Here is a 24,148-nt window from a genome sequence, read left to right as displayed (position 1 = left end):
TTACAATTTAACATTAATAACAATTTTAATCCAATATTGCAGGTCTGTTAAAATATACTATACCAAGTTTCATCAAGTATGCCAGCTTACAAAGATTGATAATATCTCTCTGTGATTCAATACATTTAACTAGTCTCCACTTGTTCAATCAAAATTTCTACCCTGTTTATTTTTAAAGCTTGATTCCAAAATTCCCTTCATTTCTCAACATTTCTATACAAATACAATAAGTAACAATATTCAAATTTTCCTATAAATTAGTTGCTGAATGCATGTTTTAGATTCTGATGCATCATATTTTTTTTTTCAAAATACTAATCACATTTATGTGATTACAATAATTTCATTAAGTTAATAACAATAATACATATAAATTAAGAATTCTAATCTATAGTGAGCTTTCATGCTACAAATATAATATTCAAGATAATTTTATCACCAAATGATAATTAATAGTTATAGTGCATGTATAATGCAACAGCACAAATGATAACAACAATAATATTTCAAACAAACAATACTAATAATAATGAAGACCATTTAATGGTTGATTTTCAATCACAAAATATCCTACACCTAAAATTATTAATAATATCACAGCAGACTATTTTTCTATTTTATCTTCATTTTTTTTTTTTTTTTTTTTTTAGAGTAAATTAATAAGCTAATTTTTCCAAATTATTTTATATAATTTTTTTTTTTTTTTTTTTTTTTTTTTGTCTGGATATTCAAATAACTTTACTTTATATTTTAGATTAATTCAAATTTAGTTGTAATTGCGGGTAGGCTTAACTTGCCAGTGAGCAAATCTTTATATTACAATAATAAACATATAATACAATAAATAAACAACTTGCTTTGAGTTGTGGGTGCTGTGATGATATGTGAAGATCCAATGATGCGATGTGGAGCAGCTGTGCGATGTGAGCAGCTGGACCGATGTGGAGCTTCATCATCTACAATCACTATGACATCCTCTCGGAAATGAACTTTCGAGAATCATGGGTGAAGATATTGGATTTAATTGGAGTTGTCTTTATTTTTGATTCATTTGTAAAGATCAATTCAGTAGTCTCGCCTTCCTGTTATTAACACTTGGATGAGGAACTTATCAGCTTCGGAAGGCAGAACCCGCAAACCATCACTACTAGTAGCCTCGTGGGGCAGAAACCGCAAACTGTCACTACTAGCTGACGCAATACGAGCAGGCAGATTTTTCTCTTCATGACTGGATTTACCGCTGTCACGTGGTTGGGAGCAGTGTGAATTTTTTCCGCCAGACTGCAGCACCTCACGGTCGGTTACTCCTACGATCGGAATAACTTTTTTTCTGACTGTCTCGTTTTTATGATGATTGATGCCAGAGACAGTCGAAACTGTTGTCATTATTGTTATTACGACACTGAGAATATTTTCCCTTCTGATTATTAGAATGGAACTGCTTTTGTTGGACTGGGATTGTTGGTTGGGCGACGAACTGGTTGTTGATACAGATGGCTGCGGTTGAGTGACATCATCGCTTCTGTTTATGTTTTGTTCTGGAGTTGTAGTTGAGTCGACTGATTTATTTGGAATAAATGAACTCCCTCATTATAATTCTCCGATGATTATCTCCAAATCCACGCTATTATTTTGAGGTCGACTCGGTTGACTGCTCGATTATAATTACGATGAGGAGTTTCAACTTCATCACGACAACACCTAACCTCTCATCTTTCTGATGGTTTGTTTTGAAATTCCGTGAACCAAATTTATCGTCTACACTCTGTACTCGACTCAAACAAGCCTCAAACTTGTCATAGGATTCAAAACTTTGCGAGCTTAATGCCGTCTGAATGGAATAAGGTAACTTCCCAATTAATATTTCGATCAAATTTCCATTCTCGATTGGATTATCCATCAGATTGTTCAAATAGCGAATGTGGGCTGAAAAGGCACTCATGGACAGCTCCGTATTCTGCTTGTCATATCTGCATGTAATGATGTGAGACAATAAATTTCTCTGTCTTGCAGAGACCAAAAAGTAGCTAAGAAGTTGTCAATAAAATCCTTTATGAGTTGATTCAGTAATGCGACTTCTGAAGTGTATCAGTGGTTCTTTCTGTAGACATAGTAAAAGATGCATTCTCCACGTAATCCATGGTATAGTAGTAACGGAATCAATAGCCTGCAAATGCTGAATGAATGCCCGTGGTTGAATGGTGCACTCAGTATCATCAAATATTGGTAAAGATGACAAGATTTGTCCAGTATTATGATTATTACCACCAGAAACGTTAGCCAACTATTCTTTTTTGTAGACACTCGGCTTTAGTTTGATCTAGCTGAGTTTTCAATCCCTTAATTACTTCGGGATTTAAAGTTTCAGCTGAATTCTGTGTGACATCTGCTCTCAGCTGGTTTATTTGGGCCGTGTGATTTGTTTGCTGAGCCTCCAATTCACCTAACCTCACATCATTCTGAGCTAGCTTAGCATTGGCCTGGGTAATCTTGCTCTCCAATTCACCATTGCTTCAGTATTTTCCCGGTGTTGGTTTAGAATTCTTTCACACAAATTCACTCTCTCACCGTTTGTATTTGTTCATTTGTATAATTCTTAGCTTCAATTTGTTTTTCATCCATTTTCGATGTAAATCCTCAACGTTACTTTTGAGTTGCAAAAAGTTTGCGGTCATTTCTTCCACTTTCTTGTCCAATCTATTACTGGTTTCTTCTATTTTCTTGTCCAAACTATTTACTTGTTTCTTCTATTTTCTTGTCCAATCTATTGCCGGTTTCTTCTAATTTCTTTTCTATTCCAGCAGCAGTGGTCTTGAAAACTTCAAGTATGGTTTCGATCGTCCCAGGTGGTAGATATGGCAGCCCCTGCGGCTGTTTGGTCTCCAACTCAGCAGCAACGACATCATTGGAATACGTTTGACGATCTACCTCGCGCCCGATCGACGTTGGCGATTGGTGATGATTGCACCGAATTAAGTATTGGCTGACTTTCCTCTAGCTGAGTCGATGACAAACGCTCTCGAATGCCGCGCTCAAAGTCAACTGAAGTCGCGCTGGTTGCCGGTTTTGGAGGAGTTTCGGGTGAGACAGGATCTGCCGGTGTAAACAATGTGGTAGACCCATCCAGTTCCGTGGCGGGGTTTGCCATGATTCTCCCAAAAAGTGAAGTGTAGACGAAATCCAATAAGTGAAAAATAGTGAGTGAATGATAGTGGTGCGCGCAAATTGGAATAACAGAATCAGGTCAGTGCAATTATCTTGTAGTTCTGAAGAATTATACCGCTGACTAATTCCCACAACTTCAAAGCAAGAAAAAATCGCGACAATAATACGTTTTAGAATACAATAATACTCTACAATATAATACCGTAATGATCAACATAAAATTCAACACAATCAAAATATATCCAGTGTATGAACAATCACAAATTAATAAATAAATCGACTACCTCAAGCTTGTTCATTTCAGGGATTAATACATCAGAGTAACACGTGTAGCCCCCATTAGTGCAACAAAAAATACCTGCTCAATTCGATCAATAATTATTAAGAAATAAAATTGAACAACAATATTGAACAGAGTATTGATGGCTAGGCGACCCACGACTCCACTGAAAAGAAATATTTATATTTCTGCTCCCTCTCAAGCGTAGATAATCGATCTCCTGAAATAAATTTATGATTATTAAGATGAAATAAGCTCTCTCCTTCACCGTCTTGTTCGGGCGCCAATCTTGTGGATTCGCAAGAGCTCTGGACGCTTACACCTGTAATTCGGATAAAAATCAGCCGGCAGAGCTGCCTACACCCGTCCAATATCCTACAATTCCAAAGAAATAATATTTCCGCCGTACTCTGATATAACCACCTGAGAATCAGGGTGATAGCCTACCAATATCTCCAGGCAATTCAACCCGAGCACAGCGAATGTAATTTTTTCTTATGAATAACAAGTAAATTCAATATTGATATTCCAATACCTGAAATAATTCCTACAGAGGAAAACCAATATGGTAATTATAGACCGAACTGAGCAGGATCTAATTAGAGAAATTACTGAAACTGGTTAACAATTATGCAAATTTATTGATGAATTAATCGTTAAGATCAAATAATAATAATTAATTAAATAATTGACAAATTGGAATAATAGAGTTTTCAAAATTTGGTAATAAATGTTCTTGATATGATATAATAATATGAATGTTCTTGGTAATATAGTGCAATTAGGATTTTAATAGGGTTACACGGTATTATAGGAGGATATAGTCCTGCACTCTTTCACAATAATTAATTGATAGAAAATTGTAGCTTTCTCAATTCACTGATTGGATAGAATAAGTATTTTTCGCTCACCAACTCGATCGTGGGGCCCAATTCACTTAATAATTTTATTTCACTTGAAGATCTGGCGTGGAATGGCGTCACCCAGGATTTAGTTTCACAATTCTTCCTCAGGAATAAGCTTATACAAATTGAACTTGCTTCCAATTTAATTTAAGAGCACAAGACTACAGAGGAGCTACACATTTAACACACTGGATATATTATTTAACAAGAAGAGAACCATTTAAACATTAATTTTAATCAGCATAACTACTGATAGAGAAGAAAGGGATCAATGTTATTTGAAGGTGGCTTTTTAATGATAATCATTCTTAGCACCGCAAAATTATTGACCAAACGAAGTGAGGTCTAAAATTCAAGTCGACGGTTTGGCATTTCTCTTAATGTTATATGTTGCGCATTTACGGCGAAACGCGATAATAGATTTTCATGAAATTTGACAGGTATGTTCCTTTTCAAATTGCGCGTCGACGTATATACAAGGTTTTTGGAAATTTTGCATTTCAAGGATAATATAAAAGGAAAAGGAGCCTCCTTCATACTCCAATATCACCGTAAAAATCAGACTATAGAATTATTCATCATAAATCAACTGTCGAGTGGATTATAAATTGCATGCATTGACGCATGCAATTCAATGTAACTTAATGAAAAAACAGCTGTTGTGTGGACTGATTGCATGCAGTGAGCCATGCAATTGATAACTTGAAGTAGCATTTCTCCCGACTTTTCTCTGCTTTCAACTCGGTAAGCTTTTAATGATAGTACATAGCTGTTTACATCAAATTATTAGCATTGTCGATACAACAACCCAAACAGCCATTAGTCGTTTATACACCGATAACTCGCCGACACGACAGGATAGGACAGAATTTTTTACTGTGATCGGCAGTATTAGAGGAGACTGTGGTTCATAACTGCGCGAGGTCTACTGTTCACAGAACTTCTAGTAATACTAGTTAAACCATCAATTATTGTCCCCATGGAAATGAATACATTATAATTATTAATGAAACCATAACTTGATTTGATCTTGGATTAATTTAAACTTAGTTTCAACTGATATTGAGTTATCTAATTCAATGAGCACTAAACCTTAGTTCAATCCTGGTTTTATTACTTTCCTTGCCCTACTACCATAGGTAAGGAAAGTATTGCTTTCCAAAAAAAATTATGGTACCCCAATTTCAAGTTTTCTATACGTTTCAAGGTCCCCTGAGTCCAAAAACATGATTTTGGGTATTGGTCTGTGTGTGTGTATGTGTGTATGTGTGTATGTGTGTGTGTGGGTATGTCTGTGCCACGATAACTCCATTCCTATTAACCGATCGACTTGAAATTTTAAACTTAAGGTCCCTATACCATGAGGACCCGACAATAAGAAATTCAATAAAATTCAATTCAAGATGGCGGAAAAATGGCGGATAATTACTAAAAAACCATGTTTTTCACGTTTTTCTCGAAAATGGCTCTAACGATTTTCTTCAAATTTATATCATGGATAGCTATTTATAAGCCCTATCAACTAGCATAAGTCTCATTTCTGGGAAAATTTCAGGAGCTCCGTAATATTCTTGAGAAAAATGGCGGTAAATGACTAAAAACCATGTTTTTCACGGTTTTCTCGAAAACGGCTCCAACGATTTTCTTCAAATTTATACCATGGATAGCTATTTTTAAGCCCTATCAACTGGCATAAGTTTCATTTCTGGAAAATTTCAGGAGCTCCGTAATATTCTTGAGAAAAATGCGGATAATGACTAAAATCCATGTTTTTCACCGTTTTCTCGAAAACTGCTCTAACGATTTACTTCAAATTCATACCATGGATATTCATAAGCACTATCAACTGGCATGAATCTCATTTCTAGGAAAATTCCATGAGCTCCGTAATATTCTTGAGAAAAATGGCGGATAATGACCAAAAACCAGGTTTTTCACGGTTTTCTCGAAAACGGCTCTAACGATTTTCTTCAAATCAAGCCATGGGTAGCTATTCATAAGTCCTATCAAATGACATGAGTTTTTTCCTGGAAAATTGCAGGAGCTCCGTAATATTTTTTGAGAAAAATGGCGGATAATTACTAAAAAACCATGTTTTTCACGTTTTTCTCGAAAATGGCTCTAACGATTTTCTTCAAATTTATACCATGGATAGCTATTTATAAGCCCTATCAACTAGCATAAGTCTCATTTCTGGGAAAATTTCAGGAGCTCCGTAATATTCTTGAGAAAAATGCGGATAATGACTAAAATCCATGTTTTTCACCGTTTTCTCGAAAACTGCTCTAACGATTTACTTCAAATTCATACCATGGATATTCATAAGCACTATCAACTGGCATGAATCTCATTTCTAGGAAAATTCCATGAGCTCCGTAATATTCTTGAGAAAAATGGCGGATAATGACTAAAATCCATGTTTTTCACCGTTTTCTCGAAAACTGCTCTAACGATTTACTTCAAATTCATACCATGGATATTCATAAGCACTATCAACTGGCATGAATCTCATTTCTAGGAAAATTCCATGAGCTCCGTAATATTCTTGAGAAAAATGCGGATAATGACTAAAATCCATGTTTTTCACCGTTTTCTCGAAAACTGCTCTAACGATTTACTTCAAATTCATACCATGGATATTCATAAGCACTATCAACTGGCATGAATCTCATTTCTAGGAAAATTCCATGAGCTCCGTAATATTCTTGAGAAAAATGGCGGTAAATGACTAAAAACCATGTTTTTCACGTTTTTCTCGAAAATGGCTCTAACGATTTTCTTCAAATTCAAGCCATGGGTAGCTATTCATAAGTCCTATCAAATGACATGAGTTTTTTCCTGGAAAATTGCAGGAGCTCCGTAATATTCTTGAGAAAAATGGCGGTAAATGATGAAAAGATACATTTTCAAGATGTTCGATGTTTTTGAACGGGTAGTATTATAGTCCACTAGACAGCTGATTTATGATGAATAATTCTATAGTCTGATTTTTACTCTAATATTGGCGTATGAAGGAGGCTCCTTTTCCCTTTTATATTATCCTTGAAATGCAAAATTTCCAAAAACCTTGTATATACGTCGACGCGCAATTTAAAAAGGAACATACCTGTCAAATGTCATGAAAATCTAGTACCGCGTTTTGCCGTGAATGCGCAACATATAAACATTTAAACATTCAAACATTCAAACATTTAAACATTAAGGGAAATGCCAAACCGTCGACTTGAATCTTAGACCTCTCTTCGCTCGGTCAATAAATACATTATAATTAATGAGACCATAACTTGATTTGATCTTGGAATAGTTTGAATTTAGTTTCAACTGATATTGAGCTATCTAATTCAATAAGCACTAAACCTTGGTTCAATCCTGGTTTTATTTAAACTCCGTTTAAACTTCTTTCGAGCTATTCATTCCAATCAGCAATAACCACTGGGAGAGTAACCAGGATTAATCATTTGTACGGTTTGGCTCATGGATAATATTTCATTGATCACATTCGGTTTGCTGTGTTTTTCTAATGAACAGTGGGTCAGTAAAACCCCCGTTAGCAGATGAACAGATGATTGAGAACCCGGGTTTACTGGCTGGCAGTAGAACAGTCGATTAATAGATTGCAGGGTGTTGGAAAAGGGGGACACGTTTGGCGGTCAATAGTCACGTGACGTCGTGACGTCATACCAAAACAAAGCCCCCCTCGCCATTTCTCCCATACCACACTACCATCTTTCCTGCTTATAGATGTGTGTTTGTGTGTGTGTGCGCTGGTTCAACAAAAATACCTCACCCCTTCCTTATAATCTCTTGAACCATTACTACCCTCTGCACCAGTATCAACTCTCTCTAACTCTTTCTTTCTAACTTACACCTTCTCTGTCACTCTTACTCATTCATTCACTCACACACACACTCTCTCTCTCTCTCTAATGCTCTCTCTCTCTTTTTGTAGAGAGTTAGTGGGAAGGATACTTCGAATAATTATTCTTTCCAAAGAATGGACATTGATATGTCCAAAGCTCCGCTAATTTATGTAGATGCATAACAATATTATCTATTGTATCTATAGTTATTACAATTGCTTTTTTTCATATCATATACAGCTCAATAATTATTTTTAATTTATATTTTGTAAATTCATCTATAATTGTGCTGTAAGCTATTGTAAATAAGTGTATAAGTCAGTATATATCGTAATCTACATAAATAAAGTACTCAATCAATCTCCACGACTCTCTCCCTTCTCACTCACTATCTTTCTGTCAAGCTCTCTCCCTTCTCACTCACTCTCTCTTTCTATCAAGCTCTCTCTCGGTTTCTCTCTCACACACTCTCTCTCCCTCTCCACCTTTCTTACTCTCTTTCTCTTTCTAGCTCACGCTCACACTCTTTCAAGCTCTTGCCTAGTCCCTCTCTCTTCTTTCTGTCTCTCTATTACGCTCTTTCTCACCCTCTTGCTATCTCACTGCTCTCTCTCTCTTCATTAATATCTCTTCCCATTCCATTCTTTCTTCATTTCTCTCTCTCTCTTCTTCCTTCCGCTCTCATACTGTCTTTCTCACTCACTCTCTCCCTCACTATCTTTCTCTCTTTTTTCTCTCTCAATCTCCTTCTCACTCTCTCACACTCGATCTCTCTCTCACTGAAAGAAATTTGGCACTCTTGGTGACCCGATTTTTTCCTGGGATAAACTTCCTTGTGATTTATGGCTGCTCTAGTGTATTTACGCTAACCGCCCCATGGTTACTAAGTATTGTTTACTGCAATAGATTGACAAACAAGTGTGATACTAAATGGATGAAATTTGGAAAATTATGAACAATAATTTATTGATAGAATGCAGATAAGTAATGAATTTAACTAATAGGTTATTGTCCACCACTATTCATTATAAAAGACTTTGGTCATCTAGCATTCTTTGTTTAGTCAAATTCTTTATTCTTTATTGATTCATACAACAAGTACATCATCAAAAATCTGGTGTGGTACACTCACACAACTTCCCTTGCTCATTGATCTATAAGCCTTATTAACGAGGATAATTTGGGGGAATAACATTATGCCGATTGGCGGCTAAATAATTAAAACTACGATTATACTGTTGTTATTGTATTCAGAGTACATTTTCATTTGTTTGAATTATGAAATTTGAGGATTTTTTAAAAGTTGCAAAACAGCTGTTCTAAAAATAAAATATCGACATGTTTTCTTTTGAATAACTCCTCTACCTACCTACCTCACGCACGAGAATAAGGAGGTTACAAAGTAAACTTCTCAAGGATGGGGTGGACCCCCTGTTAATTTCTCAGGAAGGAGACTCATGCCAGTTAATAGAGCTGATATATTACTATACAGGGTATGGATTTGAAAAAATCGGTCAAGTCATTTTTGAGAAAATCTTGATAGAAATTTAACAAAATTCATTCTTCTCAGGAATATTACGGAGCTCCTGCAATTTTCCCAGAAATGAGACTAATGTCAGTTGATAGGGCTTATGAATAGCTATCCAGGGTATGAATTTGAAGAAAATCGTTAGAGTAGTTCTCGAGAAACCGTGAAAAACATGGGTTTTCAGCCATTATTCACCATTTTGAATTGAATTTTATTGAATTTATTATTGTCGGATCCTCATGGTAGAAGGACCTTAAGTTGAAAATTTCAAGTCTAATTAGGAATGGAGTTATCGTGTTCACACACACACACACACCACACACACACACACCACACCACACACACACACACACACACACACACACACACACACACCACACACACACACAACACACACACACACACCACACACACACACACACACACACACACACACACAACACACACACACACCACACACACACACACACACACACACACACACACACACACACACACACACACACACACACACACACACACACACCACACCACACACACACACACACACACACACACACACACACACACACACACACACCACACACACACACACACACACACACACACACACACACACCACACACACACACAACCACACACACACACCCACACACCACACACACACACACACACACCACACACACCACACACACCACACACACACACACACACCACACCACACACACACACACAACACACACACCACACACCACACACACACACACACACACCACACCACACACACACACACAACACACCACACACACACACACCACACACACACACACACACACACACACAACACACACACACACCACACACACACACACACCACACACACACACACACACACACACACACACACACACAACCACACACACACACACACACACACACACACACACACACACACACACACACACACACAACACACACACACACACACACCACACACACACACACACACACACACACCACACCACACACACACACACACACACACACACACACACACACACACACACACACACACACACACCACACACACCACACACACCAACACCCAAAAATCACGTTTTTGGACTCAGGGGACCTTGAAACGTATCGAAAACATGAAATTAGGGTTCCTTAAATTTTTTGAAAAGCAATACTTTCCTTACCTATGGTAATAGGGCAAGGAAAGTAAAAATGATAGGGAGAAAAAAATAAGGTAGCCTTGTGCTATTCCTCTCCCAAATTTGGATAAGGTACACATAGAATTAGGTTAAGTCTTGTAGGGTAAGTCAAATTCTCGAGTTTAACTGCTGGTACCCTACCTTATTATGATATTTATCAATTGAAGATTATAATTGATTATGATAGTTTGAATGAATATTTAAAGACAAACATTGATTGGTTATGGAATTATTGGATCTGCCTTCGTATTTTATTGTAATATGCAAAATAATAATGAATATTTGTTTTTTGTTTCAGTCTTTCCAAGGAAGTCAAGGAAGAGCATATCTTTTCAACTCTGTGTGAGTTTTTCTGTTGCAATCTTATTCATAGTATACAAAAATAGCAGTGATGTACAGAATATAATATACAGTGAAACTGTAATGAAGTAAAGTTTATCATGTATTAACTTTAATTTTTTTGAAGTTTTCACAATTCACTGACAAAAGGTATCGCTTGTTAACACACAAAATTACAAACATGACGATACTAAATATTCTAAGTTCTATAATAAATGAAATACGCTCAGAATTTCCTAATTGATTGAAATATAGCCTGTAAACCATTATGTTCATTACAGGAATGAAACATTTTTTCTGGATAGGGGCAAACACAAATAAATATATTAATAGAATTTGTTGAAATCGAAAGTAACTTATTTCTTCTGAGTTCCATAATGAATGAAATACGCTCAGAATTTTCCAAATAATTGGAATATAATCACTTCCTCCGTAAACAAAGCCATAGTGCATTCTGGTGACGTCAGCACAGGTAGGGCTCCTACACTAATAAAAATCCGTTGATTTCAGCTGATCTATATCAGATAGTGTTTTTATTGGTGTAAGAGTCCTACCTGTGCTGACGTCACCAGAATGCACTATGTATTTGTTTACGGAGGGAGAGGTATAACCCGTTAAATCATAATATTCATTACAGGAATGAAACATTCTTTTCTGGATAGGGACGAACACAAATAAATAATAATGTAATTTATTGAAATCGAAAGTATCGGATGATTTGTATATGATGTGTTATTGTTTATACTCAAACTCTGTTCAAAAATGATTCATATAGTGGTTGTTACAGAGAATCTCATGTGAATTATTCCGCAATTCAGATCCATATCAGCAATGGAAGCCTTTCAAAGTTTCCATCAACTTCTGTAGTGCTTCATGAAGGGAAACCTCTTTCATCTAACATATCATTTCATCCTGGTTGCTTCAATTCGTTGTAATAATAAATATTGTTCTCGAAGACAATTTCTTGATAATGAACTCACTTACATTCTAGTGATTTGTAATAGTATCTTACGTCACATGGACGGGAAGGGGTCTTTTGCAGGCGAGAATGATGTTTCTAGTCGAGGCGTTAGCCGAGCACTGCAAAAGACATTCACGTCCAAGTAATGTACATTATTTTTTATCATAATAATCCAAAGAAGAATAATTGAGAAATAGAAAACATTACCTGCTTGTGCTGAAGCTACTACATGCATTCTAAAATCATAACATAGTCCACAATTTCCGAATCAGGAATTTTGTGGAAGTTAAAAAACTTCCACCTGTAGCGCTGAAGGTGTTTTTTTGTAGCTGTTTTGCTGTTCCTATTTCGGGGCTAAGAAACATAGACTACTCGACTGTAAAGAAAACATATGGTTTCATTACAGTAGAGTATGCTGTAATAAGAATCATATGTTTATTAATTCTGCAAACAGCTGTTTACCGGCTTGATTTCATGAATAGGAAACAGCTGAGATTGAATAACTGTCACAAAAAAATAATTTTTGAGAGTAAACTTTTTCGAAAAGCAACTCGATCAGCCTTGATCATTTGCCGCTGTAAATGATAATTATCAGCCTATTATATTCCTATCTCATTCAAACTATGTGATTCCAAATATATTTATTTTGATGAGAGATGTTTACAATCAAATCTTTGTAAAGATAATTTAGTTCTTTGCAGTGAAATCAGTTATACTCTGCACAAATTAACTTCAGACTTGGAGGAATATGCGGCGCATAGAAATGGAGGGAGATCAGCCAATTACAGTGATGGATAGAGTGATAGGTAGAAGCGCAGTTGCCAATTTGTCGATTTGATTCAGTCGACTGAAGGATTCCCAGACAGGGACTCCATAAGTCTTACATGAGCGCTTGAATAATCACGAGAAATTAGAGGAATGCTGGCCGGTTAGAACGGCAACTTCGCAGCTGTTGTATCCCTACCTCTGTATGACTTCTCTGCTGCGCATGTCCCCCCCCCACAAGTCAGAAATTAATTTGTACAGAGTATAACTGATTTCACTGCAAAGAACTAAATTGTCTTTTCGCCACACTGCACAGAAAGCAGCTGATTTCCAGTCCCTACATAGATCTGAAAGGCATTGTTTGCAGACGACTCTCGTCTGACGTCAGAACAGCTTTCTTTCCGGCCTAGGCGGAAAGAGTACCCTTTCCAGCCGCTAACATGGAACTAAGAAAGGTGATCAAAAACTTTTCATTATTTATGTTCATTATTCAATAATTAAAACATTTATAATAATATTATTTCATTGTCATTTGAAAGAATAAGAAAGTATTATCTCAACCTCCCACATAATTGAACATCATCTTTTAGGTTATTTAGACAAATCAGAATAAAAAATAAAAATACTTGGACAATTTCCCGATATTCAGATTACCTCAGATTTGCTAGAGCTATCACCTTCCACTTCTGCTTTCGGAAGTGCTTAGTAAACAACTATTCTCATATATATATTGTTTATTTTTGTGTGTGGCGAAAAATAGCGTTCGCACCACGGGCAAAAATGTTTTTCCGGCTCTCAATCTTTGAAAACCGATTTCGAGCCGGAAAAATCTTATTTTCTGCTCTAGGTGCGAAATATACTATTTCAAAGATTTGATTGTAAATATTTCTCATCAAAATAAATATATTTGGAATCACATAAAATGAATGAGATAGGAATATAGTAGGCCGATAATTATCATTTAGTAGCCAAATGAACTCTCATTCTATTCTATTTGTTCTATTTTGATTATATGTTTTTATGTTATTTAGAGTGAACGTTTCAAATTAATTGTTTGCCATTTTTGTGTTATTTAGAGTGAATTTTCCCTATTAATTGGTTGTCATTTTTGGGATATTTTTAGAGTGAACGTGGGTTGCGGCCCGGCAGAGGAACGAGTTCTACTTACCGGTCTCCATGCAGTTGCTGATATATACTGCGAATGCTGCAAAACCACTCTTGGCTGGAAATATGTAAGCAGCTTCACTCAATGTACCTAAAATGCATTCTAAACTGTATTCAAGATACATTGACTTCACTAACCTTTTTATCCAACCTCCCGGATTGCAATGAATCACTCATAGCCTTTACAACTTCTCATATCTATTTGAAGAGTCCAACATGATAGAGTTGTAGAACTCTGAACTATACCATTTCATATTTATTTATTTTTGGTTGAAGCAAACAATACAATAGTCGGAAAATAAAAAACAGGCTACTGCCAAAAACTTCTTCAATTTCCTAATTTTGTATCAAATTGTCCAAATATTAAGCTGCATACAGACTTCAACGTCACAAAGACACGCATTCAACTTTTCATCAACTGGTTATATGTGTTTTTGTACAGAAACAGTAAGGTACAGATGATATAATAGGCGTAGCATCAGCTGATAAAAAGTGAAATGCGCGTGTTAGTGGCGCTGAAGTCTGTATGCAGCTTGATATGAAATGGTTACTTTGTTACTTGTTACAAGTAACACAGTGTCTGAACTACATCAAAGTTATTATATAATTATTATTTAACAAAAATCCTAAATAAATGCTGCAAATATAATAATAATAATTAATTATATATTAATTAGCCTTTGAATAAATGCATTCTCTATTTAATTCCATCTGTTATTATATAGTGTTTCGTAATGGGAAGCAAAATCAATGAAATGGTTATTGTTCAGTCTGTACACACCTTCATACAGTTTACTCATGGAGCTCTAATTTTTTTGGTATCTGTTGCTTTTTTCAATTGAATTTACATTCAAAGCAAGCATGTTCATTCAATTCTTGATTATCAAAGATACTTTTCAAATTGATTTATATGACAATTTCTATATTCTTCATAGAACAAATAGAAAGAGTTGATTGTTTTTTTAATGATATTGAAAAATTCTTTGTGGCTTGAAATTCAACAATTATAAATCATTATCACTTTTTGTCTCAACTAACGATGTAATGATCTTTATATGGTAGAATGAGGTAGAAATTGGTTAAAATAATGTGCCTCGTGATAAAAACTTGAAATGATAATTATCTCTTGTACCATATATTGAAGAGACTTGGAATGTTGTCAAAAATCCACTTTATTCAAATAAAAATTAATATTTTATAGGAGCATTCTTTCGTGTGTGCTCACACATCATCAGCTGTAAGTTACAGTGATGTTACCACAGCTGTAAGTTACAGTATCTCTTGTACCTTCTCATAACTTATGTGAAGGATCTCTGTTGAATTTTGGAAGCCTATAATGAATGATACCCTTGTTCAATATTGTCAATCATTATCCTCATTTGATTAAAGTACGTACTGCAGTTATATTCTCAGAACTCACCTAGTTCGAAGTGTTACCATTTTAAAAGTACAGTACAGACAATTCAGTACGGTATGAACTAAATTTTAAAACAGAGAAAACTTATACAGAAATAATTTCTAGATTGTTTGTATTGTTTATAAGATGATTTATTCTATAGTAGAAAGTACCGTGAATTCGTATAGCTTTTTATTGATAGGTAATCATTTGCTGGATGGTCTTACCTCGCCTGGATGTATCATTTGAGCTGTCAATAGTTTTTATGACTGTGATACTTCTGCTGGGACCAACTGAACAGTTTAACGTTCTAGTATCTGTTGATAATTCTATTGAACTGAATTTTGTGACAGAAGAAGTTTTGAGCTAGTGCTTACTGTGACCATATTCTGATACTTTTGAGATTCAATAAATTTATGAATGAATATCGATCATTTTTAGCGTACGGTAGTGATACCAGCTATTGTGGTAATACTTGAGATGCAATAAATCTATGAATGAATGGTTTACTAAATTAATGAATGACTGTTTTGCAGGAGCACGCATTTGAGTCAAGCCAGAAGTATAAGGAGGGCAAATACATCATTGAGCTGGCGCACATGATAAAAGAGAACGGTTGGGACAACTAGCAGCAGGAGCAAGATGGCGACAGTTCGTCATCACCTGTCTGCTCCGACCAGCTCACATCCTAAACACCAAATCAAAACCGGATTCGAATTCAAATAAGATTTGGATTCGAATTTGAAAAATGGAACCAGCATCGTTTTTAAAACAATGACAAGCGACACAAAGACTAGGCTGTTCGAACATCAAGACGCAAGAAGTGTCACCCGCCATCTTGAAGATGAAAGTGACATCAAGGCATTTTCAAACATCGATTTAAGATTGAAGAAGTGTCACCCACCATCTTGAAGATGAGATTAACATCAATGTGAGTTCAAACATCGATTCAAGATGGAAGAAGTGTCACCCACCATCTTGAAGATAAAAGTAACATCAAAACATCTTGCAACATCGATTCAAGATGTGATGTTACAGCTGTAAGTTACAGTGATGTTACACTGTAAGTTACAGTGATGTTACAGCTGTAAGTTACAGTGATGTTACAGCTGTAAGTTACAGTGATGTTACAGCTGTAAGTTACAGTGATGTTACAGCTGTAAGTTACAGTGATGTTAAGCTGTAAGTTACAGTACCTATCTCTTGTACCTTCTCATAACTTATATGAAGGATCTCTGTTGAATTTTGGAAGCCTATAATGAATGATACCCTTGTCCAATATTGTCAATCATTATCCTCATTTGATTAAAGTACGGTACTGCAGTTATATTCTCAGAACTCACCTAGTTCGAAGTGTTACCATTTTAAAAGTACGGTACAGACAATTCAGTACGGTATGTACTAAATTTTAAAACAGAGAAAACTTATACAGAAATAATTTCTAGATTGTTCGTATTGTTTATAAGATGATTTATTCTATAGTAGAAAGTACCGTGAATTCGTATAGCTTTTTATTGATAGGGAATCCTTTGCGGGATGGTCTTACCTCGCCTGGATGTATCATTTGAGCTGTCAATAGTTTTTATGACTGTGATACTTCTACTGGGACCAACTGAACAGTTTAACGTTCTAGTATCTGTTGATAATTCTAACTGAATTTTGTGACAGAAGAAGTTTTGAGCTAGTGCTTACTGTGACCATATTCTGATACTTTTGAGATTCAATAAATTTATGAATGAATATTGATCATTTTTAGCGTACGGTAGTGATACCAGCTATTGTGGTAATAGTTGAGATGCAATAAATTTATGAATGTATGGTTTACTAAATTTATGAATGACTGTTTTGCAGGAGCACGCATTTGAGTCAAGCCAGAAGTACAAGGAGGGCAAATACATCATTGAGCTGGCGCACATGATAAAAGAGAACGGTTGGGACAACTAGCAGCAGGAGCAAGATGGCGACAGTTCGTCATCACCTGTCTGCCCCGACCAGCTCACATCCTAAACACCAAATCAAAACCGGATTCGAATTCAAATAAGATTTGGATTCGAATTTGAAAAATGGAACCAGCATCGTTTTTAAAACAATGACAAGCGACACAAAGACTAGGCTGTTCGAACATCAAGAGGCAAGAAGTGTCACCCGCCATCTTGAAGATGAAAGTGACATAAAGGCATTTTCAAACATCAATTCAAAATTGAAGAAGTGTCATCTGGAGACAAAATCATGTCATCGTGTCTTGTCATCTTGGAGACAAAAGTAACATCAACACATCTTGAAACATCGATTCAAGATGGAAGAAGTGTCACCCACCATCTTGAAGATGAGAGTAACATCAATGTGAGTTCAAACATCGATTCAAGATGGAAGAAGTGTCACCCACCATCTTGAAGATAAAAGTAACATCAACACATCTTGCAACATCAATTCAAGATGAAAGAAGTGTCACCCATCATCTTGAAGATGAAAATACCAACAACTAAAGACGCTAAAAGTGTCACTGCCATCTTGTTATCTTCGATTTTGTTCAGTTCTGTCTTAGTCTGGTATCAAGTTCACTGGTCTTGTCACCTAACCTAACAACCTCAATCGGTGACCTAACCTAACTTCAATCAGGGACCTAACCTAACCTCAGTTGGTGACCTAACCTAACTGCAATCGGTGACCTAACCTAACATGCATTATAGCTCACATTCTGTAACATCTGAATGATGATTGTAAAATTTTGGTACCTCATTGAAGTTAATATGATGGTTTGAGATGAGTATGTAGGTATGCCATAGAAAGTAAGTTGATTGGATCTAAAATTGAAGGTAGGTTAGGTTGTAATGCTTTTCATGGTTATTGTCTCATAACATCATGGGAACTAACATGATTTTTTTGAGATGAGCATTCAAAGATTCAGAACAACACTACCATTTTCAAAATTGATAGGTTAGGTTGTATAATGTTTGATCATTATTATCTCAAAACCTCAAGGAAGTTAGCATGTTACTCTGAGATTAGTAGCCTATACAAAGCAACGAAACAGTTTCCAAAATCGATAAGTTTGGTCAAGTCAAATTGTAATGTTTGATCATCTCAGAGCCTCATGGGAAGTCAATGTGATTCTTTGAGATGAGCATTCAAAACATTTCTAGCATATCTAAAATTGATGAGAGTTAAGTTAGGTTGCAGAGTTTAATGCTAATTATCTCAGAGGAGTCAACATGATACTTTGAGATGAGTAATCAAGCCAATCAACACAGGCATAGGTTTTCCAAAATTGGAAAGTTAGGTTGGGTTTAAAAGTTTTAAAAACTTGACAAGCACACTCTGAGTGAGACTGACAACTTGACTTCCCATGCCTCGAGGAGAGACTAGAAAAAATATAATTTGCTGAATTAGCAGTTACTGTTCTTGGATTGCCATGCTTTGAATTTGTAGCAATTTCCAAACAGAGCACTACACTGTTTTTTTCATAGCATATTTGGAAGCTCTTGTTGTCAGTCTTGTTCAGTGAATAAAATCATAGAGAAAATATGAAATAGATGACACTTTGGATATCATAAAGTGACACTTCTTATGCCATCTTTTCTCTATGATAAACACACAACCATCAAACACTTCTTCAAACAAAAATATGAAATAAGATCATCAACATTGCATGGCTTGTATATTTTTAATAATAGATGAGATGTTTTATAATGAATTGAGATGTGCTATGATGATCGTTATGCATATTACTATATATGATACTAATATTAACAATATTACTAAAACTTTCACTATAATTTAAGTTTCAGATCAATAAATTATTGTTTTACCTCTAATTATTATCCATAAAATTGTTGTTAGTGTTGTTGAGGATGAAAGAGTAAGCTAATTATTGTGATAAGACAGAGAGAAGTGTTGGTATTTCGTTTAAGGTAGAAAAAACGTTTTTTTTTGTTTGTGAAACATGATTCATTTTAAAATAATTTTGCTCAATCCAAGAATGGAACAATAAGTAACTCATCAGCTGTTTCGCTCTTAGTTGATGATGATTTTCAAACATAGAACCTCAAAAAACTTTGACACATAATTTTATTTGTCGAAGTTTCATTCTTGACTTAACAATGCTCAATCTGTAGACACAAAATCACTCAATCTTCACTCTAGCATTTTAAAACTGTTTCATGAGTTTTTCACCTGAATTATTTTTTTATAACTTTCGGGGAAATAGTTATCAAGCTCAATTAACATGCATTTTGTTTCATTTACATGAAATACACAGAAAAAGTAAACCTAGTTGTTCAAACGTCTATATTACTGATTTAAATTGATAAGTCCTCAAAAATACTATTGATCTGCTGTAGTTTCCACTATTTAGATTATTTTTCACGTCCTTCTGAACTGATTAAGAAACTATTATCAACAATCAATGCTTGTGCTCTGCTAGGGTCTAGTGAAAACTTGACAAACTCAAAACTTGACGTAGTGAAGTGTTGAAGAGTTTCAAATAGACCTACAACAATCCTCGGTGAATTAAAAATCTATATGCAACATTTAAAGTACTACTATTAAATTTTGTAAACTTTAAAGTGAAAAAACACAGATGGATAACCAACAACGGATTTAAAGTTAATTAGACCAGTAGTTCAGATGTGATCACGCGTCATTCCTGAATTTTCTATCCCGTACGTTCGAGAGCCAATTTTTTCAATGTCAAACGAATAAATCGTGTACCATTATAATCCCATTCCCATTTACCTAAATAACCCACATATTTATGATAATAATTGATGACTGCCTTTTCCTACAACAAATACCATTAATAGTGGCTGATTTGTATCAGATTCAGGAACTAGAATTAATTTATTTTCTTTAATCCCTGGGTACAAGTTGAACAAAAATCATTATGTCAGTAGTTTACCTACCTTTTCATCTGCTGAAGGTGATGCTCACATGATCCACAGACTTGTGCGTGGGTAATTCAACAAACACCATTGATAGTGACTGATTTGTATCAGATTCAGGAACTAGAATTAGGTATTATTTTTTGTTTGTTCTATCCCTGGATACAAGTTGAACACAAATAATTATGCCAGTAGTTTACTTACTATGAGCTGAGGGTGATGCTAACATGAGTTACAGGCTTGTGCGTGGGTAATTTCGATGATGAACCATTCTTGCACACCATGCAACAATCTGTATCTTTCCAACTGGATCAAATTTTGACAGCTTGCATCAAATTATTAATTTTTATTCAAGTTTTGTTCAAGATGTTTTTCATAATAATATTTGGGAAGATTTGGTTGGAAAGTACCTACTAGAGATAGATATAACTGTTATAAGGTAACTACACAAAAAAAGTCATGCGAGAATTTAATTCAAATTCATTCAATTCATACATCTCATAGATTAATGAAACGAAATAAATCTTATAGCACCCTTTATTTAAAAAAAAACTTTAAAATAGTTGAACAACTAGTTCCGGTTTACACCATCTTCACCAACCTGAAGATGGTGTAAACCGAAACTAGTTGTTCAACTATTCAAAATTTTTTTCAAAAATAGAGGGTGCTGTAAGATTTATTTTGTTTTATTAATTTAAAAGTAGCCCATGTCAATAAGTGTTTTATCTCATAGATTCTATGCACACTCAGTACTTCAATAAAAATTCAATAATAATCTCGACTCAGTTCAAAAATGCACTTAAGTTTCAATTGATCTCACTCTCATTTTTTGTTGTTGATAGAAACTATTCATCAACCAAGAAGTGTCCCGCTATTATGTTTCAGCCTGATTATCATTTCCATTGAGAGTAGCCTTATATAAACTGGCAATCCTGAATAATTATAATTTTAAATAATTACAGTAATGAGTCTGAGCATTACATGTGTCTTACAATATCTCATGCATTTTAAATCGTAACATTTTGTGGAAAGCATCATCGAAATGAATTATTGTGTGATTCTCACAAAAACAAAATTACTTTTCAATAATTCTTGATTTTTGTAGTTATCGTCTAACACTGTTATTGTGCTTTTATCATTTATAATGTTGATACACGAAATGTTGTCTGGTCATCTTGTTTCGTGGTGTTATATTTATGATTCGTTCCACAAAAAATTTAGTCACTAACTAACATAAAAGCTATACTCATCTCTTTATGGTCACAATGTGATCTCAATCATTATTGATGTCATAGTATTTTTTGATTATTAATAATGATGATGATATACTAAGTGTTGCTTGGTCATCTTCATATAAGTTTCAATATTATTTTCTCCAAAATTGAGTTACTTTAGTGTAAACTATTAGACAAGCTTTTCTTACCTCTTTATGATCACAATGTGATCTCATCATTTAGTGGTTTGAATAAGCTCTATTTTCTTTCCTATTGACATGTTTGCTGTACCTAGTTGTTCAAATTCTTTGCCGGCGCACAAGTTGTTCTTTGCCGGTAGTATCATTTTTTTTTTATTTAAAATATTTATTTTAACAATCTGTATCATTTTATGGCAAAAATAATCACAAATCATTGTTGATGTCATCTCACTGAAACTTTCGTTTGGTACTTATTTCCAGATCTCACTTTTGGAAGCTTGAAGTTATATAGATTCTCTCAAGCTATCAATTCCAACCCTTTTTTATTAGAAAAGATTGGTAACTCTATTAAAATCCCTCGGGAAAGCTCATGTACTTAATTGAACAATATCTTCTTGGGTTCTCTTATTCCTAAATGAAAATAGAATGTCAGCAGTTAATTTTGTATGTCTACCAATTATAACAATTCAACAAGAATTTGAAAGTCAGAAAATTTGTCTAAGCCTCCTAGTTGTTGAATTTTACTGCGAAATTAAATTTATCTATGTCTCCTACTTGTTGAATTTGAAAATCAGAAAATTTGTCTAAAGCTGCGTTTACACCAAAGTTATTAATGTTTATTTTTGCGTCCTTATAGATTCTATTAGATTAAACGGAACTTGACAAACACATATGTTCATCATGTGTATGATGTGTATAAGTTATGTTCAATCTAATACAATCTATAAGGATGGAAAAAATGAACATTTTGTTAATAACTTTGGTGTAAACGCAGCTTTAGTCTCCTAGTTGTTTTCAATACATTTGGGACTGTATTGAAAATAAGTGTCGCGTTTTTGAATTAGGTTTTCAAGTCCACCAAATAAATTTACATTAGACAAGTTTTTTTCTAATTCCACCTTAATATTCACCAAATCTTATAAATTAAATCAATATGAATTATTAACTACCTTCTGCTTGTGTGAATGAATGGAAAATAAATATTAATAATATTCATGAAACAGTTGGAACTTGAAATTAAATTTATTACTTTGCAAGAGAAGTGATTGAGCTGACAGACATTCATTGGGCAAAATGATTCATTTTACTGAAATTTTAGTGATATTTTAGTACTAGTTTGACTCTTCTATGATCTCTTACCACTTCCTTTATAGTTTAATGATTGTCTTAATTTTTATTTAATAGTTGTAGACTGATTTTTGTACTTTGTTATTGTCACTTTATTCTGATTGTACTAATGTGTAGGGATCCTGTTAACACACACCGTTATTCCAAGTTTTTTAAGAATATAATAGCGTTTTAACTTGATATTCAACTATTTCCAACTTGATATAGCTCTTGATGTTTAAATATTTTCAACTTGATAAAACGTTTAATTCAACTTGATATTTCCGTAACGAATTATTTATTGATTGAGAAGTTGATATTCAACTATTTCCAACTTGATATAGCTCTTGATTTCTAAATATTTTCAACTTGATGAAACGTTTAATTCAACTTGATATTTCCGTAACGAATTATTGATTGATTGAGAAGTTGATATTCTACTATTTTAACTTGATATTCAACTATTTCCAACTTGATATAGCTCTTGATGTTTAAATATTTTCAACTTGATAAAACGTTTAATTCAACTTGATATTTCCGTAACGAATTATTGATTGATTGAGAAGTTGATATTCTACTATTTTAACTTGATATTCAACTATTTCCAACTTGATATAGCTCTTGATTTCTAAATATTTTCAACTTGATGAAACGTTTAATTCAACTTGATATTTCCGAAACGAATTATTGATTGATTGAGAAGTTGAAACAAATCTGAAGAATTCCTCCAAAACACAGTAATAACTGAATTCATCAATTATTATAATAATTGGAGTTTATTTATCAGAAAAGTGAATCAAAAGCTTTATCAAGTTCTCATATCAAGTTTACAGAGTAGGAATATAATTTGATACAGAATTAGAAACAAGAGAAAAACAAGTGTTTCAACTTCAAAACTGTTTTTAATTCAAAATTTAAATTGATGATAGGATATAATTGATTCACAACAAAAAATTCACTGTGTCTGAAACCCCGCAAACTGATAAAATAAATCTGTACCATAGATCTGTAAGCTATTGTTTCCCTATGTCTGAACTGAGTTGAAGAAGTCACTGTCTCAATATATCTAATTATACGTCCATTAATAAAATCAGTTGAAATGAATTCATGAACTACTCAGAAGTAAATTTGGTGATTTTTTTGTTATCAAGTTATAGCTTAGAATGT

At 34.4% G+C, this 24,148-nt stretch overlaps 2 protein-coding genes across 3 annotated transcripts in view; one reads left to right on the top strand and one right to left on the bottom strand.

The window, feature by feature from the left end:
* LOC120353379 overlaps window positions 1-3,247 on the bottom strand; it is a 4,350-nt gene extending 1,103 nt beyond the window's left edge. Inside the window, exon 1 of the mRNA XM_039436903.1 lies at window positions 2,954-3,247. Within this exon, the coding sequence (XP_039292837.1) occupies window positions 2,954-3,148 (195 nt within the window). The 5' untranslated portion in view covers window positions 3,149-3,247. The remainder of the gene's footprint in view (window positions 1-2,953) is intronic.
* Window positions 1-20,751, top strand: part of LOC111057049 (protein yippee-like 1) — a 225,857-nt gene extending 205,106 nt beyond the window's left edge. The window contains exons 4-6 of one of the 2 annotated variants that reach the window (XM_039436908.1): window positions 11,254-11,297; window positions 14,144-14,252; window positions 17,432-20,751. In XM_039436908.1, coding sequence (XP_039292842.1) covers window positions 11,254-11,297; window positions 14,144-14,252; window positions 17,432-17,524 — 246 coding nt within the window. In that variant the 3' untranslated portion in view covers window positions 17,525-20,751. Of the gene's footprint in view, window positions 1-11,253; window positions 11,298-14,143; window positions 14,253-16,116; window positions 16,576-17,431 lie in introns of those variants that run through there. The other variant, XM_039436909.1, reaches the window with a different exon arrangement.
* Window positions 20,752-24,148: the final 3,397 nt, after the last annotated feature.

The sequence above is a fragment of the Nilaparvata lugens genome, chromosome 10, assembly GCF_014356525.2.
Source record: "Nilaparvata lugens isolate BPH chromosome 10, ASM1435652v1, whole genome shotgun sequence".
Classification (NCBI taxonomy): domain Eukaryota; kingdom Metazoa; phylum Arthropoda; class Insecta; order Hemiptera; family Delphacidae; genus Nilaparvata; species Nilaparvata lugens.
The sequence above is the reverse complement of the archived record's forward strand: the minus strand, read 5'-3'. Positions and strand labels throughout refer to the sequence as shown.